The sequence below is a fragment of the Nasonia vitripennis genome, chromosome 2, assembly GCF_009193385.2.
Source record: "Nasonia vitripennis strain AsymCx chromosome 2, Nvit_psr_1.1, whole genome shotgun sequence".
NCBI lineage: Eukaryota > Metazoa > Arthropoda > Insecta > Hymenoptera > Pteromalidae > Nasonia > Nasonia vitripennis.
In genome coordinates, this window is record NC_045758.1 from 22763191 (window position 1) to 22776115 (window position 12925).

At 45.5% G+C, this 12925-nt stretch overlaps 1 protein-coding gene across 9 annotated transcripts in view; it reads left to right on the forward strand.

Moving 5' to 3' along the window:
• Positions 1-12925, forward strand: part of LOC100119807 (cyclic nucleotide-gated cation channel alpha-3) — a 174161-nt gene that overhangs the window by 77003 nt on the left and 84233 nt on the right. For all 9 annotated transcript variants that reach the window (XM_031925070.1, XM_032596441.1, XM_016982984.3 and 6 more), the window contains exon 4: positions 11630-11871. In XM_031925070.1, coding sequence (XP_031780930.1) covers positions 11630-11871 — 242 coding nt within the window. The remainder of the gene's footprint in view (positions 1-11629; positions 11872-12925) is intronic.

Consider the following 12925-nt stretch of genomic DNA (forward strand, 5'->3'; position numbering starts at 1 on the left):
AAAACGATAAAAGAGGCCGCGAACAAAGTACTGGGTAAAAAGAAAAAGCCAAAGAGCAAACCATGGTTTGACGAAGAGTGCGAACTCTGGTTTGAAAGGCGCAAAAAGGCTAAATTAGATAGGTTACAAAATAGAAGCGATAGGACCGTAGAAGAGTATTCTAACGTAAGGAAACGGACGAGCGCGATCTACAGAAATAAGAAGCGGGAGTATCAAAAGAATCTTATTAGGAGAATAGAAACTAACAGTAAGGAAAATAACCCCCGCGAAATGTACAGAGGGATTAACGCCATCAGAAAGGGTTTTAGGAGTAGAGCGCAATTGATGAAGGACGAAAACGGGGACCTCGTAACAAATGACAACGAATTACTGTCGCTGTGGAAAAATTATTTCGATAAATTATTAAACGTGCACGAAAATAGCGAAGAATTAGGGGACGAAATTCACACTGCTGAACCCCACGTGGAGGAACCGAGCTACCAAGAAGTAGAGGCCGCGATTAAAAAACTAAAAAACAACAAAGCCGCGGGAAATGACTCTATACCAACTGAGTTACTCAAATATGGGGGCGTCGAGCTCACTTTCAAAATCTATAAACTAGTATGTGCCATCTGGAAAAATGAAACAATACCCGAAAATTGGAAGGAATCTATCATTATACCGATTTTTAAAAAGGGGGATAAGACAGACTGCAATAACTATAGGGGTATTTCACTTTTAGCAACGTGCTACAAAGTTCTGTCAAACGTAATACAAGCTAGACTCACTCCATTCGCGGAAGATATAGTAGGAGATTATCAGTGCGGATTTCGGCGCAACAGATCGACGAGCGATCAAATGTTTACCATAAGACAGTTGTTAGAGAAAAAGTGGGAATTTTGCGAAACCATACACCAACTATTTATAGATTTTAAAAAAGCGTACGACTCTATTAAGCGAAGCAAAATGTATCAAATTCTAGTACTTCTCGGTGTACCGAAAAAACTCGTGAGATTAATTCAAATATGTCTGAACGGAAGCACGGGAAAGGTCCGAGTAGGCGGTAATGTATCAGAACCCTTCATGATACGCGATGGTTTAAAACAAGGGGATGGACTCTCTACGGTGCTGTTCAACTTAACGTTAGAATATGCCGTTAGAAAAATGCAGGTTAGCCAGATGGGCGCAACGCTTAATGGAACAACGCAGATACTAGGCTACGCAGATGATTTGGATATACTGGGGGATTGTAGGGAAACGGTAGCAAGAAACGCGGAAATCCTCATAAAAGCGGTGGAGTATACAGGGTTAGAAGTGAGTGAATCAAAAACAAAGTACATGATTGTGGATAAGCTAGGGATCTGCAGAGGGGAGGAAGATCTCAGAGTTGGGAATTTTACTTTTGAAAAGGTTAGCGAATTCAGGTATCTGGGTACGACCATAAATGATAGAAACGAGATTAATGTCGAAATAAATAAGAGACTCCATTCGGGTAATGCTTGCTTCTACGCCGTGAGTAATTTACTTAAGTCGAGGCTGTTGTCTAAAAACGTTAAAATAAGAATATACAGGACAATAATACTGCCGGTGGTTCTGTACGGGTGCGAAACGTGGGCCCTCACTAAGCAGGCGGACAACCGTTTTAGGGTGTTTGAAAATAAAGTCTTGCGAAAAATATACGGGCCGCAGAAAGATGAGGAAACCGGGGAATGGAGGAGACTACACAATGATGAGTTACACAATCTGTACGCGTCACCAAATATTAACAGAATAATAAAATCGCGCAGATTGGGATGGGCAGGGCACGTAGCGAGAATGTGAGACGACCGTACGGCAGCGCGTGTCATGAAGGGCAGGCCGATGGTAACGCGACCTCTAGGTAGACCTAGACGTAGATGGGAGGACAACGTAAAAGCGGATCTAGTAGAAATAGGACGGGTGGGTATCGATCGGAGAGGTGCATCTTGGGTGGGGTTGACACAAGATAGGGCAGCGTGGAAGGCTTGCGTAGATGAGGCGATGAACTTTCGAGTTCCAAATGCCATGTAAAAAAAAAAAAAAAAAAAAAAAATACGAATCAGCGCGCGCGCGCCGAGAAATTTCCTTTCATGCGTCAGCGTCTCATATTTCGCATTGTGCGCGCTCACTGCGCGACGTGAAAGAATTGAGAGCGTTATGTGTCGCCCGCATGCGACGCCCGCAAAATTAATTTGGCCACGTCTCCTCTTCCAGAGCTGGCTACATCGCCCGTCTTGGCGCGGCTGGGGAGGCGTATGCGCGCACGTTATATTATACGTTTTTTATGCTCCTCGAAAACGCCCGCGTCAATCTTGCGCCTTGCACACTTTGTCACGCGGGACAGCGAATTTCAACGAAATTGTTGAAACTGAGTACTTTTATACCTGCCGCGACAAATTTTTCTTTCGAAGGTAAAACTAGCTGCGTAGACATGCATCTGTAGACACCGCCGAAAAAAATTGATCGAATGAAGAGCATCGGTATTTCAAGCTTGCGCAAATATCGCGACCATCGACAAATATTGACGAAAGCCCGCAAAGGGGGGACGGCCCCGCACACACAGCAGCAGCAGCAGGAAATGCAGCGACCTCGCGATTTTTTCGACTCTCGAATACGCACGCGAGACGGGGTGTATACGCATCGATCGGGGATCATTACCATAAAACGGGAAGCGCCGCGGCGTGACGGCAGCCGGATAGCCCGGGAAATTTAATTCCGGTAATCGAATAATCGCTGTCGAACGGCCAGCGTTGACGTAATCGCGTTTGCATATCAGCGGAGGAGAGAGAGAGAGAGAGAGAGAGAGAGAGAGAGAGAGAGAGAGAAGAAGGACAAGACCAACTTAGAGAGTATGAGAGAGAGAGAGAGAGAGAGAGAGAGCGAGCCTATACGTCGACACCGCTAAACCGACCAAATGCACCCTCATCGCACTCGAGCGCTCTGGCTCTGTGCTGCAGCGTACACTAGCACGCTGCTCTGTGTGTTGTGTTCTCGTTGCTTCTGCAGGCAGCCGCGTTGGCTTATATACACTCTGGCTCCGGCTCCGTTACGCTATACGCGCTTGGAGTGTGCGCGCGCACGAATGCGCACTGTTACCTGCACCGTCGCGGCTAGCTGAGCTGCAGTAGTTGCGGTTGCCAAACGATCGCAGCGGTGGCTTCGGCACTAGTCCTCTGTATGTACCTTCTATCTACAGATGTTTCTCTGTTGTACGCCTACACTCTCGGCTACTAAGCTCTGCGCAAGTCGTTGTGAATGCACTTTCGCAAGTTTTCTGCGAACGTTATCGAGGGTTATTTCAAATAGCATAATCGACTTCGTCGCGGATTACCTCGCATCCACAGCCGATATTCATTGTGAGCTGAAGTCTCAGCGACGATAGCCATTGTCTTAAATTTTGGGATATAAGCTTAAGCGCGAATCAATGGTGTACCCTACTCTAGCTCTGAATTTACCTTGTGCACGGATTCAGTGTTTACAACTCCGTGAATATCCCGCATTATCGCACTGTCGTTACTCTCAACAAAACTAATGCGTTTGATTAGCGATAGCAAATATTGAACAATTATAGCGAATTCTCGCGCCTATTTATCAAATTATATCCGCGATGAACGGGACTCCCATCCGAACCGACTGCTAAAAAATTCCAGAAACGGGGAAACGAGCGCGAGAAAATTATAGAGTGATAGAGGGACAGACGTATTTGTTAATGCTCAAGCGACCGACCGACGAAAAGCAGCAGCGGGGGACGAGAGCGTATTCCATTTGGTGCGATAATTAGCGATTATTGATTCAATGTGGTGTGCAACTGACGAAAACGAGAGAGGAAATTCGTTTCCGCAGGCGAATTATGCATAATTTAATTGCCACCCTCGTGCAACGGTAGTACGCGGGGAATTTTATTTTTGCATTTTACGTTGATATTCCCGATTAACACGAGGTTTCGTTGAAAATTTCAAATTATTGCCTCTCTGCTAAAAGTTAATAAACCGTCGTAAAATGTCCACAATTTACGCGTAAACTGAAAAAAATCATCGAGTATGAACGAAGAAAATTATTCGTTGGACGAAAGGAGCTCGTTATACAAATCACGAAAGTAATTTAGCCCATTTGCCGGAGTGCATAGCGAAGTATTAAAAAGCTCGAGCTCTTTCATTAATCAGGCTAATGAATGGCTATTATTGCCGCGGAGCGCTTAATTACTATAAAGATTATTTTCAGAGATCGCGTTACAGAAGTTTGAAACGTATAGATGTGATAGGTAGGAAAAAGGTTTCTAAATTCAAAAAAAAATCATTGAACCTGACTACCTTCTCTATCTCTACCTTAAAGTCACAAATGCGTGACTCTAGGCACATCGGTAGCACGTTGCATCTGAATAGCCCCCTATCCTATGAAAAGAGAGAGAGAGAGAACGAGATTTCCCTTCAGAAGTGGCTATTTGACTTATACATACTAGGATGAGAGAGAAAGCCAGGCTCGCGCGATACGGTCTATGAATTTCGCGCGGTCGAGCTGGCATACATTACAGGAGAGTCACACGCTGGAACCACGTGTCACTCGATTAAGCTTTGCTGACGCTTTACTACAGAAGTGTGTCTTAGGTCGTTGCTTTTTCCGGTATGAGAACCGCTTTTTCCGAGGATACAGCTACATTTCGTTGATTGCAGAGAGTTGCTTAATTGTTAATTTGACTTTTTATCATGGATTGAATATGGAATGATGGAAAAAAAATAAAATTAAATGACGGCCTTTATTTTATTAACGCGATTTCACCGAGTATACACGTCTGCAACGCGAGCAGCGAAGACGAGTCAGCGATAAGAGTCCGCCGAGCCGTACTACGATGCATAGCGTCTGAATGCATTGTAGACGTTAGCTCAGTGGTTAGAGCACAGGCCTCTGGCTCTCGGGTCCCCGAGTTCGAATCCCGTCGTCTACTTTTTCGCTTTCGACTCTGTCTCCTCTCTGTTTGTAACAGTATTACCGAGGATCGTTAAAAGTTACGCTGAATTATTCGAATGGGGGAAAATTCTTCGTACAATTTTAAATTACGCGCGCAATAGCCTTTATTTTAATTAACAAAATTAATATCACGTTAAATTGAATCTCTCGAGTACCGTAACATTTCCAGGAAGCGAATCGCGAGCATCGAATAAAATTAAAAAGCTCCGGTTCTCAATTAAACTCGCCCGATACGTACGTCGAAAATTAAATCACAAGCACAACCGCTCGCTGCAATAATAATACGGCAAACTAGCGCTCGAGCTTAGCATAGCAATAGTAGGCCGCGTCGAGTCGCGGGCCAGCGCAGATAAAGACATAAGACTGCATAGCGGGGTGAGCAGTAAGCGGGGGACGGGAGGAACAAGAGGGAAATAACGCTGGAAAGCAGACGATAAAGATTGCGCGCGTGAACTGGAAAGAGAGAGATTGCATCGGTCGTATACGCGAGGGCTTAGGTGCGCCCCGCATACATTGCGAAAAAGGAGAAAAGAGAAAAAGAGAAAGAGAGCGTGCAAGCTCCTTCGTTTGTTTACGCCGCGCTTTGCCTCTGCAACCCATCGAATGAGCTTTGCAGATTTTACGAGATTAGTTTTGAGATTGTAATACGAGAACCTTCTCGTGCACTTTCCCTCTCCCTCAGAGAAAAAGATTTGGTGGTACTTTTTTGACGCTCGAAATGGCAAGCTTTTTAATGAACTTTTAAAGGCCGCTCTCTATACACTCGAAAGCTCAAGGCGTGAATTTACAATTAAGCTCTCCACTTCCATACACGGCGGTTCATCCGCTTATAGCAAAAGAGAAGCAGAGCACGTGTAACGAGAGCTTTCGATTTACACCCGTAAAAAAGATGAGCTTAATCCTAGCTTATCTCAATGGAAGACCTAAAAAGTCACCCGAAAATCCGTACAAACTGGAGCGAGCGCGTACGAAAAAAGCAGCGCGAGCTTTTGTGCGCAGTGCCGAATTGCGGCAAAGCTTGCACCATGCAAAGGGACACACGTCTTTGTCCAGGGACTGCCGGTTTACTTTTCGCGTTCGATGGAGCGAAGTAGCCTTTCACCGTCGATCCTTTTATTCGCGGCGAAGTATTATATCATCGCTTGAAAGGTGCATGCCCTCGAGTCGTATTTATACATAGACACAAAACATGAGGGGGAAGAAAGCTAAGTAGGAGAACAAGGCGGTTCACCACAGCAGTGAGAGATCACGGTGACGGAAATAATCACGAAAGTTTTAAGTATATTCGTCCTTGACTATATGCTCCTTTCTCTGGCTGTGCTTCTTCCTCTTTTCAAGAAGCCAGGCACTGAATCAGTCCAAGCTCGAGGATTCAGCCGAGCGCTGGGCCGAAACGAGCTTGCGAGAAATACACGCTTGCGACTTTGAATTACCAGCACGAGAGAGGCGGACGAATCAACGTATTTCTCTTTTTCAAGCGTAGGCTCGAGCTTTCTTTATAGTGGGAGGGGTGTCTTCGAGACTACTAGTTGATTTTGTGCAATTAAAAAGCTTAGTTTTAAAAATTGTGTTGCAATACCGCGCTGGAGAACAAAATTAACTGTGATAAAATTCTAACTGTGTAAATGCTTCAAAATTATAATAAGGCAGAAACCATCGTCATTAAAAAGTGTCTTTGTTACATTCATTTCAATAAGCTTATTTAAGGCGAATAATCATAATCAAACAAAATTAAACGTACAAATTTAACATTGAAAGTACAAAATAAAAAATTATTCTTTTATAGTTGAATTAATACTGGGTGCAAACATCATTAAAACTCGGGAGGAGAAAATTCCTTGCACTTGATAAAAATATCCACGGGATTCTTATAAGCTCGGTACGTGCGAACTTTTCCTTTGATCCTCTCTGCAGATTTTATTTTTCATTCAAATCTAGGATGCTGCAAAAATTTCGTTAATAGCGGCTTTCATTAAAAAGAAAATTACCATACTAATAACGCAGCTCGTGTGTACGTGAGGCGAGTTCTAAAGAAGCGACAACAGAAGTGTAGGATGTTTGCCAACAAGTCCAAAGTTTTTAATACATGTTTCAGCAATGCAAACTCATAGAACGTGTCGAAATAAACGAGTTCGCGCGCAATGACCGAAAAATCAGCGAACGAAGGCAGGCTTTGCAGCTTCCATCAATCCCTCCCCATCGCCGCAATCTGCAATTCCAAATCGCGCGCTCGAGCTTGCACGCTTTTCCCGAAAAAGGAAACGTCTGTGTTACACGAGAGAGAGAGAGAGAGAGAGAGAGAGAGAGAGAGAGACAAATCTCTTTTTCCGGCAGCGCGCTGCAGTGCAGGTCCCGTGGCAGCGCGCGATGCAGCCAGAGGGGGCACGTGTGAGCTTGGCGCGCATGCAAAACACGCCTCATCCCCGTCGTCGTCGTCGTTGGGGAAATTCGGTATTCAGCGGATGCCGAGGCTTCGGCTAGAATCGAAGATAACGAGCACAGACGTCATTATTTTCGACGTGCGCCGGAGGAGCAGTTTTGCCAGCGCGATGTATCAAGGATTCAGAGCTGTGTGTGTATGTATGTATAAAAAGATGCCGCTGCGAGAGAGAGAGAGAGAGAGAGAGAGAGAGAGAGAGAGAGAGAGAGAGATTGCGCGCCGGAGATAAGCGCTCGCGCTGGAATAAATTTGACGTTTGAATTTAAATCAGTTGCTTTTACTCGACTACTTTCCCTTATCGTCTGCGTCGAGATTTTGAAGTACTCGGGGCTTTGTTTCTCCCCGTGATTAATCTTTCTTAGATACAAATTTTTTTCTCCGCTGCAGTTGCGTTTTTTCTTTTAAACCTCTCAAAGTATTACGATTTGATTTGAACAAATTGTTCATGGCACGTTGGAACGACGGGTAGGAATTGTAACAACTTAGGTATAAATAATGAGCACCAGCGAAGCGAAGTTTGGCTTTATATAAATATAAACTTAGCGAACAAGTGAAATGATTCTTAATCACACACTCCATTCAACAATCATACTCCAGTGGATTAAAATTTCTTCCAATATCCTCAATATTATATTACCCATGGTGCAGCCGCGGATGCATTAAAATGAAAGCCGATCATGGAAACAGATGATCCGCTTCGTATTTTTCATTTCAGTGCCGTTTCTCCGAAAGGCAAATATAACTTTTCCAATTACATAGTGCGTCGATTTCGAGGAATTCTAAATGTAGAATATCCATCGATGTCAAGCATGACTTTTCGAAGCATATCCAATCCCTTCGAATTCCCTGCAGATCTCGCGATCAAGAAGGAGCTCTCTCTCCTGTAATATCGGGAAATCAGCCGCAGCCGTAAATAATATTGCTTGTTGGCGTTCGCGCGCGCTCTCTTTGAATCGCATCAAGCGCGAGGCTCCAAATTCCTGTTGGACACAATTCGTCCTGTGGACTGTGTGCAGCGGAACTAGACAATGGACAATGGGCTTTGAAGGCGCGTCATTGGCAGGCTCGCGAGTCCCCTTGAATAAATCGGGCTATTTGACGGGCCAAACCGACAAAAGCAGTGCCGCGCGACCTCCTCTCGGCCGTCTCTGGATCACGGCTTTTCGGACAGTTTAATTGCGCTGTTTGTGCCTCACTCGGACGCGCAGCCGCTGCGACGAGAATAAGGGAGCGTCTGCACTTTTCGACTCTTCTCTCGCGACGATGATGGAGGATTTTTGCTGCTGAGATGAATAGGTCCGAGCGAGGAAGTTAGCTGCGCAGTAGTCCGTTTTGTGTGTGTGTGTGTGCGCGCACAGTGTCATTTTCGCGAGAAACTTTTGGCGCGCGATCCCGATAGTTGAGTGATTCTTCGGACTCTGTTGTACTATAGTTCGCGTAATGCTTCGACTACGACTTTTTGCTTCCATTCAGGAGGTGCTGAATGCGTCTGCGCCAGATTATCAGTAGATCATGTTAGTGTGTAGTCGGGCGTAGTAAACGAGATAATAACAAGCTCGCGAAGCATTTAAACTTGAATTATGAAGTGATATATATATATATATATATATCGCGCGAACGTCAACGACTTAATGCTCGAAAGTTTAGTAAAAGCGACTCTCGAGACCGAAGCTCGGTCTTAACGAGCCTTCGAACGATATCTTCAATCAAGTTCGCATTATTCGCGCTAAATGAGAGAGCGAGACTCGGAGCTTCGATTACAAGTTTCTCGATTTCGTCAGCCCCCCGTGTATGCATGCAAATGAAGGATTACGTGCTCACGCGTCGTGTTGTATGCGCACGTCTAATTTCCTATTCCATCTCAATTTTTTGTTCCTGGCTCTTCGAGTTGGCTTCGTTTGATCCGTCTCGTCGTCGAAGTTATGGCTTGGTGATTGATCGGCTTGATCTTTACGAGAGAAAAATGCAGCGTTATGACGACACTTTATGACGATTCGATTTGAATTTCCCAACGATTTCTATTTCAAAACTGTGTATAAAGTTTCCTATTTTTGAAAAATATTTATCTTCATATTTTTCTTTCCAATCGTTCGTTTGAAAAATGAAATGGATATTATCAAAACCCAGTCCCATACATACAGGGACATCGAATTCCTATTATTTCCACGCTAAAAAAACTATATTCCTCGTACATAAATTTTTTGATATTTTTTCTCCGCGAAACAATGCCCTCACGCGAAATGCTTATATCTCAGCGGAGCTTCGGCGAGGAAACACGAAACGAAAATCGTTCTGCGCTCGTTCGTCCGTTGGCATCAGAGCAGCAACGAAGCACGCACAATGGACATTAGAGTAACCGGATACGCACGTGGCCCATCAGATGCATTCCGAAGCCCTCGTGCGGATGTATCACTTTTATTTCGCCTGGGTTTGCGCGGCGGATAGAGCTTTCGATCTATCTTTGTTTTTTGAAATGCAATACTGGAGCCGCTATACGCCCGAAAGTCCCAAAAGTCTGTGCGAACGCTGATGGATTGCGACGTTTATATGTGCGAATAGTATACATATGGTTTTTGAATCGTATGTTTAAAATAATCAAGAGTGCGTCGACTTTACCTCCTATACATTCCGATAAAGTCCGTCGCCGCATCCTTACCGAATGAGCACTAAATTGCATATTGCCCACTCGAGTGTAACCATAAGCCCACGCGGAGGTATGAGGTTTATACGCCAGGCACAATGTATTCCTACGTGCGATTGCCAAACCCTCGTCTAATACATAGCAACGCTAGAGTCAGCGAAAGAAAGAGACGTCGAATCGAAGCAGCGCGCAAGAAAACGGGGTCGTCGAGCTTGCAGGAAAAAAGGTCAGCGCACGGCTGCCCGGCGTTTTCACGGGCGACAATTTCCGCACGCGCGCGGCTGATGTGAAAACTGGGTCAGCGCAGCTGGCAGGGGTTATATAACGCTAAAAGCACAGAAGAAAATCTTCTATCTCATTATCAGGCCAGTGTAATTAGCCAGAGCTATATACAGAGAGAGAGAGAGAGAGAGAGTGTGTAATAGGTACACATTTTGAAGAGGTCGACCGAGGGCAAAAAAGCTCTACACTATGGCCCGCTGCTCGCGCTACGCGCAGAGAAAGGGTTAGAGAAAGAGAGAGCTTTTTGCATTGGCGCGTTCGCTTCAGAGTCGGGAGGTGTGCAGCGTAGGAGAGAAAGTTTTTCCGTGGCAAAAAACGCGCGGAGATGAAGGAGCGCTATTTGCCCCGATGCCTTTTTGCCGCCGCTTGTTCTATGCATCCGTGGATGGGGGAAAAACGCTAGAGAGAGAGAGAGAGAGAGAGAGGGAGAGAGTCGGTTAAGTCGAGGATTTATCCGCAATGGTGGTGGCGCGCAGCATTGAAGTGCATACCACTACTGTGCCGGCGGAGTTTATCGGAGACGCGCCGTTTAGCGGAATATGCTATTTCCATTCTACTTTTTAACAAACTGCGGCTCTGCGGCTCCGCCCGCGGGCTTTATAAATGGAACGCCTCTCGTCGTTGAGATAAAACGACCTGCACGGAAAGTACCGGGATATAGGTAAGGAGTGCGCTTTATTTCGTTTAGATATCGCGGAGAGTGCTGATTGGCCTTATTTTGGATTTCCTGTATCGTATGCGTAAACCGATGACAGCTCGTTGACGCGAATAATCTTATGATTTACGAGTGTTTATTTGGTGGTAGAGCATATTTCTGATTAACCATGAAGCGTGCGAGAATTTGCGGTTACCCTGGTAAAAAATGTTGATTCATATTTATTACAAGTTAAAAAGGTTTTCATGTCGTTCAGATATGCATTTGAAAATATCTCGCTTTTCCCGTTGCAAAAACCGCTAATTCATCCATCGGTCGTATTCTCTCCGGGATCGATGAATGTGTGCTTTGTCATTGAGTTAATCCCGGTGCAGCGGTCAGACTTGGCTCTCCGGTCCGGCGGTCAATACTCGTTTAACGAATGGCTAACAATATACTACCGCGGTTTCGGCAATTATACCCGCAGCGCTTCCGGTTTGGAGGTTGCGGCGTTGCTCGCAGTGCTACAATTATTGTAATTATACACACTACGTATGCACGATTATCAACTGATCTTTCCATCAGAAAGTTCAGTTCCACACGAGAGCAGAGCGATTTCGAATCAGCGATGAGCGTCGCAAGAATAACGTGCGTTTAACGACTGTTTCAGGCATCGTGACGTCGGGAGGCGGCGTCGTGTCGGGAAACGAGCTGCGCGAGCGTCATCGCACGGGCAACGGCCGAGGGGGTGGAGGTCCCGGCTGTCGGGGCGACGACGACACCAAGAGCGTGGAGAACGTCTCGGCGCGCAGCGTATTGCCCTCGAGGCAGAGTCTCCTCGATCTCGTGAGCAGCAAGTTCATGGGCCGACACACGCCCACCCATCACTACTATCACGCGCAGCAACAGCAGGTGAGATATATTTTATATTTTATGTATATTGGTTAAATTAATGCTGTATTTTTCTGTAAAGTAAATACAATTAAATTCTATAAATATTAATGAAAAACAGTAAAAAATAAACGAATAAAATGAAAAATTTAATTAATTTTCTTATTTGGCTTGCTGCTTCGGCCGCTCATGCTTTAACTGCGCGCGAAGTGCGCCTGTGTTACAAATTGTACTAGTTAGTTATTCGCGCGTATTTGCGAAGGTCGTCGTTTATGGCTAGCAGCAGAAAGATGCCTGCAGAAGCGGCGGGGATCTTCGTTCTTTTGGGAAAAAGGTTGAACGGATTCACGCAGGAAAATGCCTCACGGCAACACGATCTACAAATTAAAAGGAATAATTTATTGCATTGCTCGTGGTTTCATACAGACGCACACGATATTGCGATGAGCATGCGACCGCGGTAGACAGAGAGAACGGGAGACATAGCCAGTGAGAGAGAGAGTGAGAGAGAGAGAGGGAGGAGAGAGCTGTTGAACAGCGGTCTCGGACCCCAAGGCTGTCTCCGGGTGTATTCCGTTTTGTCTCGAGATTCTCGAGACATAACGGAACGTTCCGATATGTAGTGCTGAAACGCAAAGCGGAACGTTCCAATATAATCCGCTGTTGGCACTGCTGGCAGTACTGCGAATCGTGAAAGTGCGCGAGCGTGACTAGCTGTAATCTCGTGTTCATACCGGCAACCATGTCCATGCAACGGGCCGAGATCCCTTTACAACTTTGCATGAAACAATAGTCGAATTATCGCTTTGCAGCTAAAATGTTCAGAACCAGGTCTTCGCCACTTTTTAAAACACGACGAGGCGATAACGAGACGAGACTCAAAACGATCCACGAAAACAGCAGCCAAAACCCCGGAGAGGCTTGCCGGTATGAACACGAGGTTACATAGCTAGTCGACCTCGCGCGCTCACGCAGTATCACGATTCGCAGTACTGCCAGCAGCGCCAACAGCGGATTATATTGGAACGTTCCGTTTCGCGTTTCAGAACTACATATCGGAACGTTCCGTTATGTC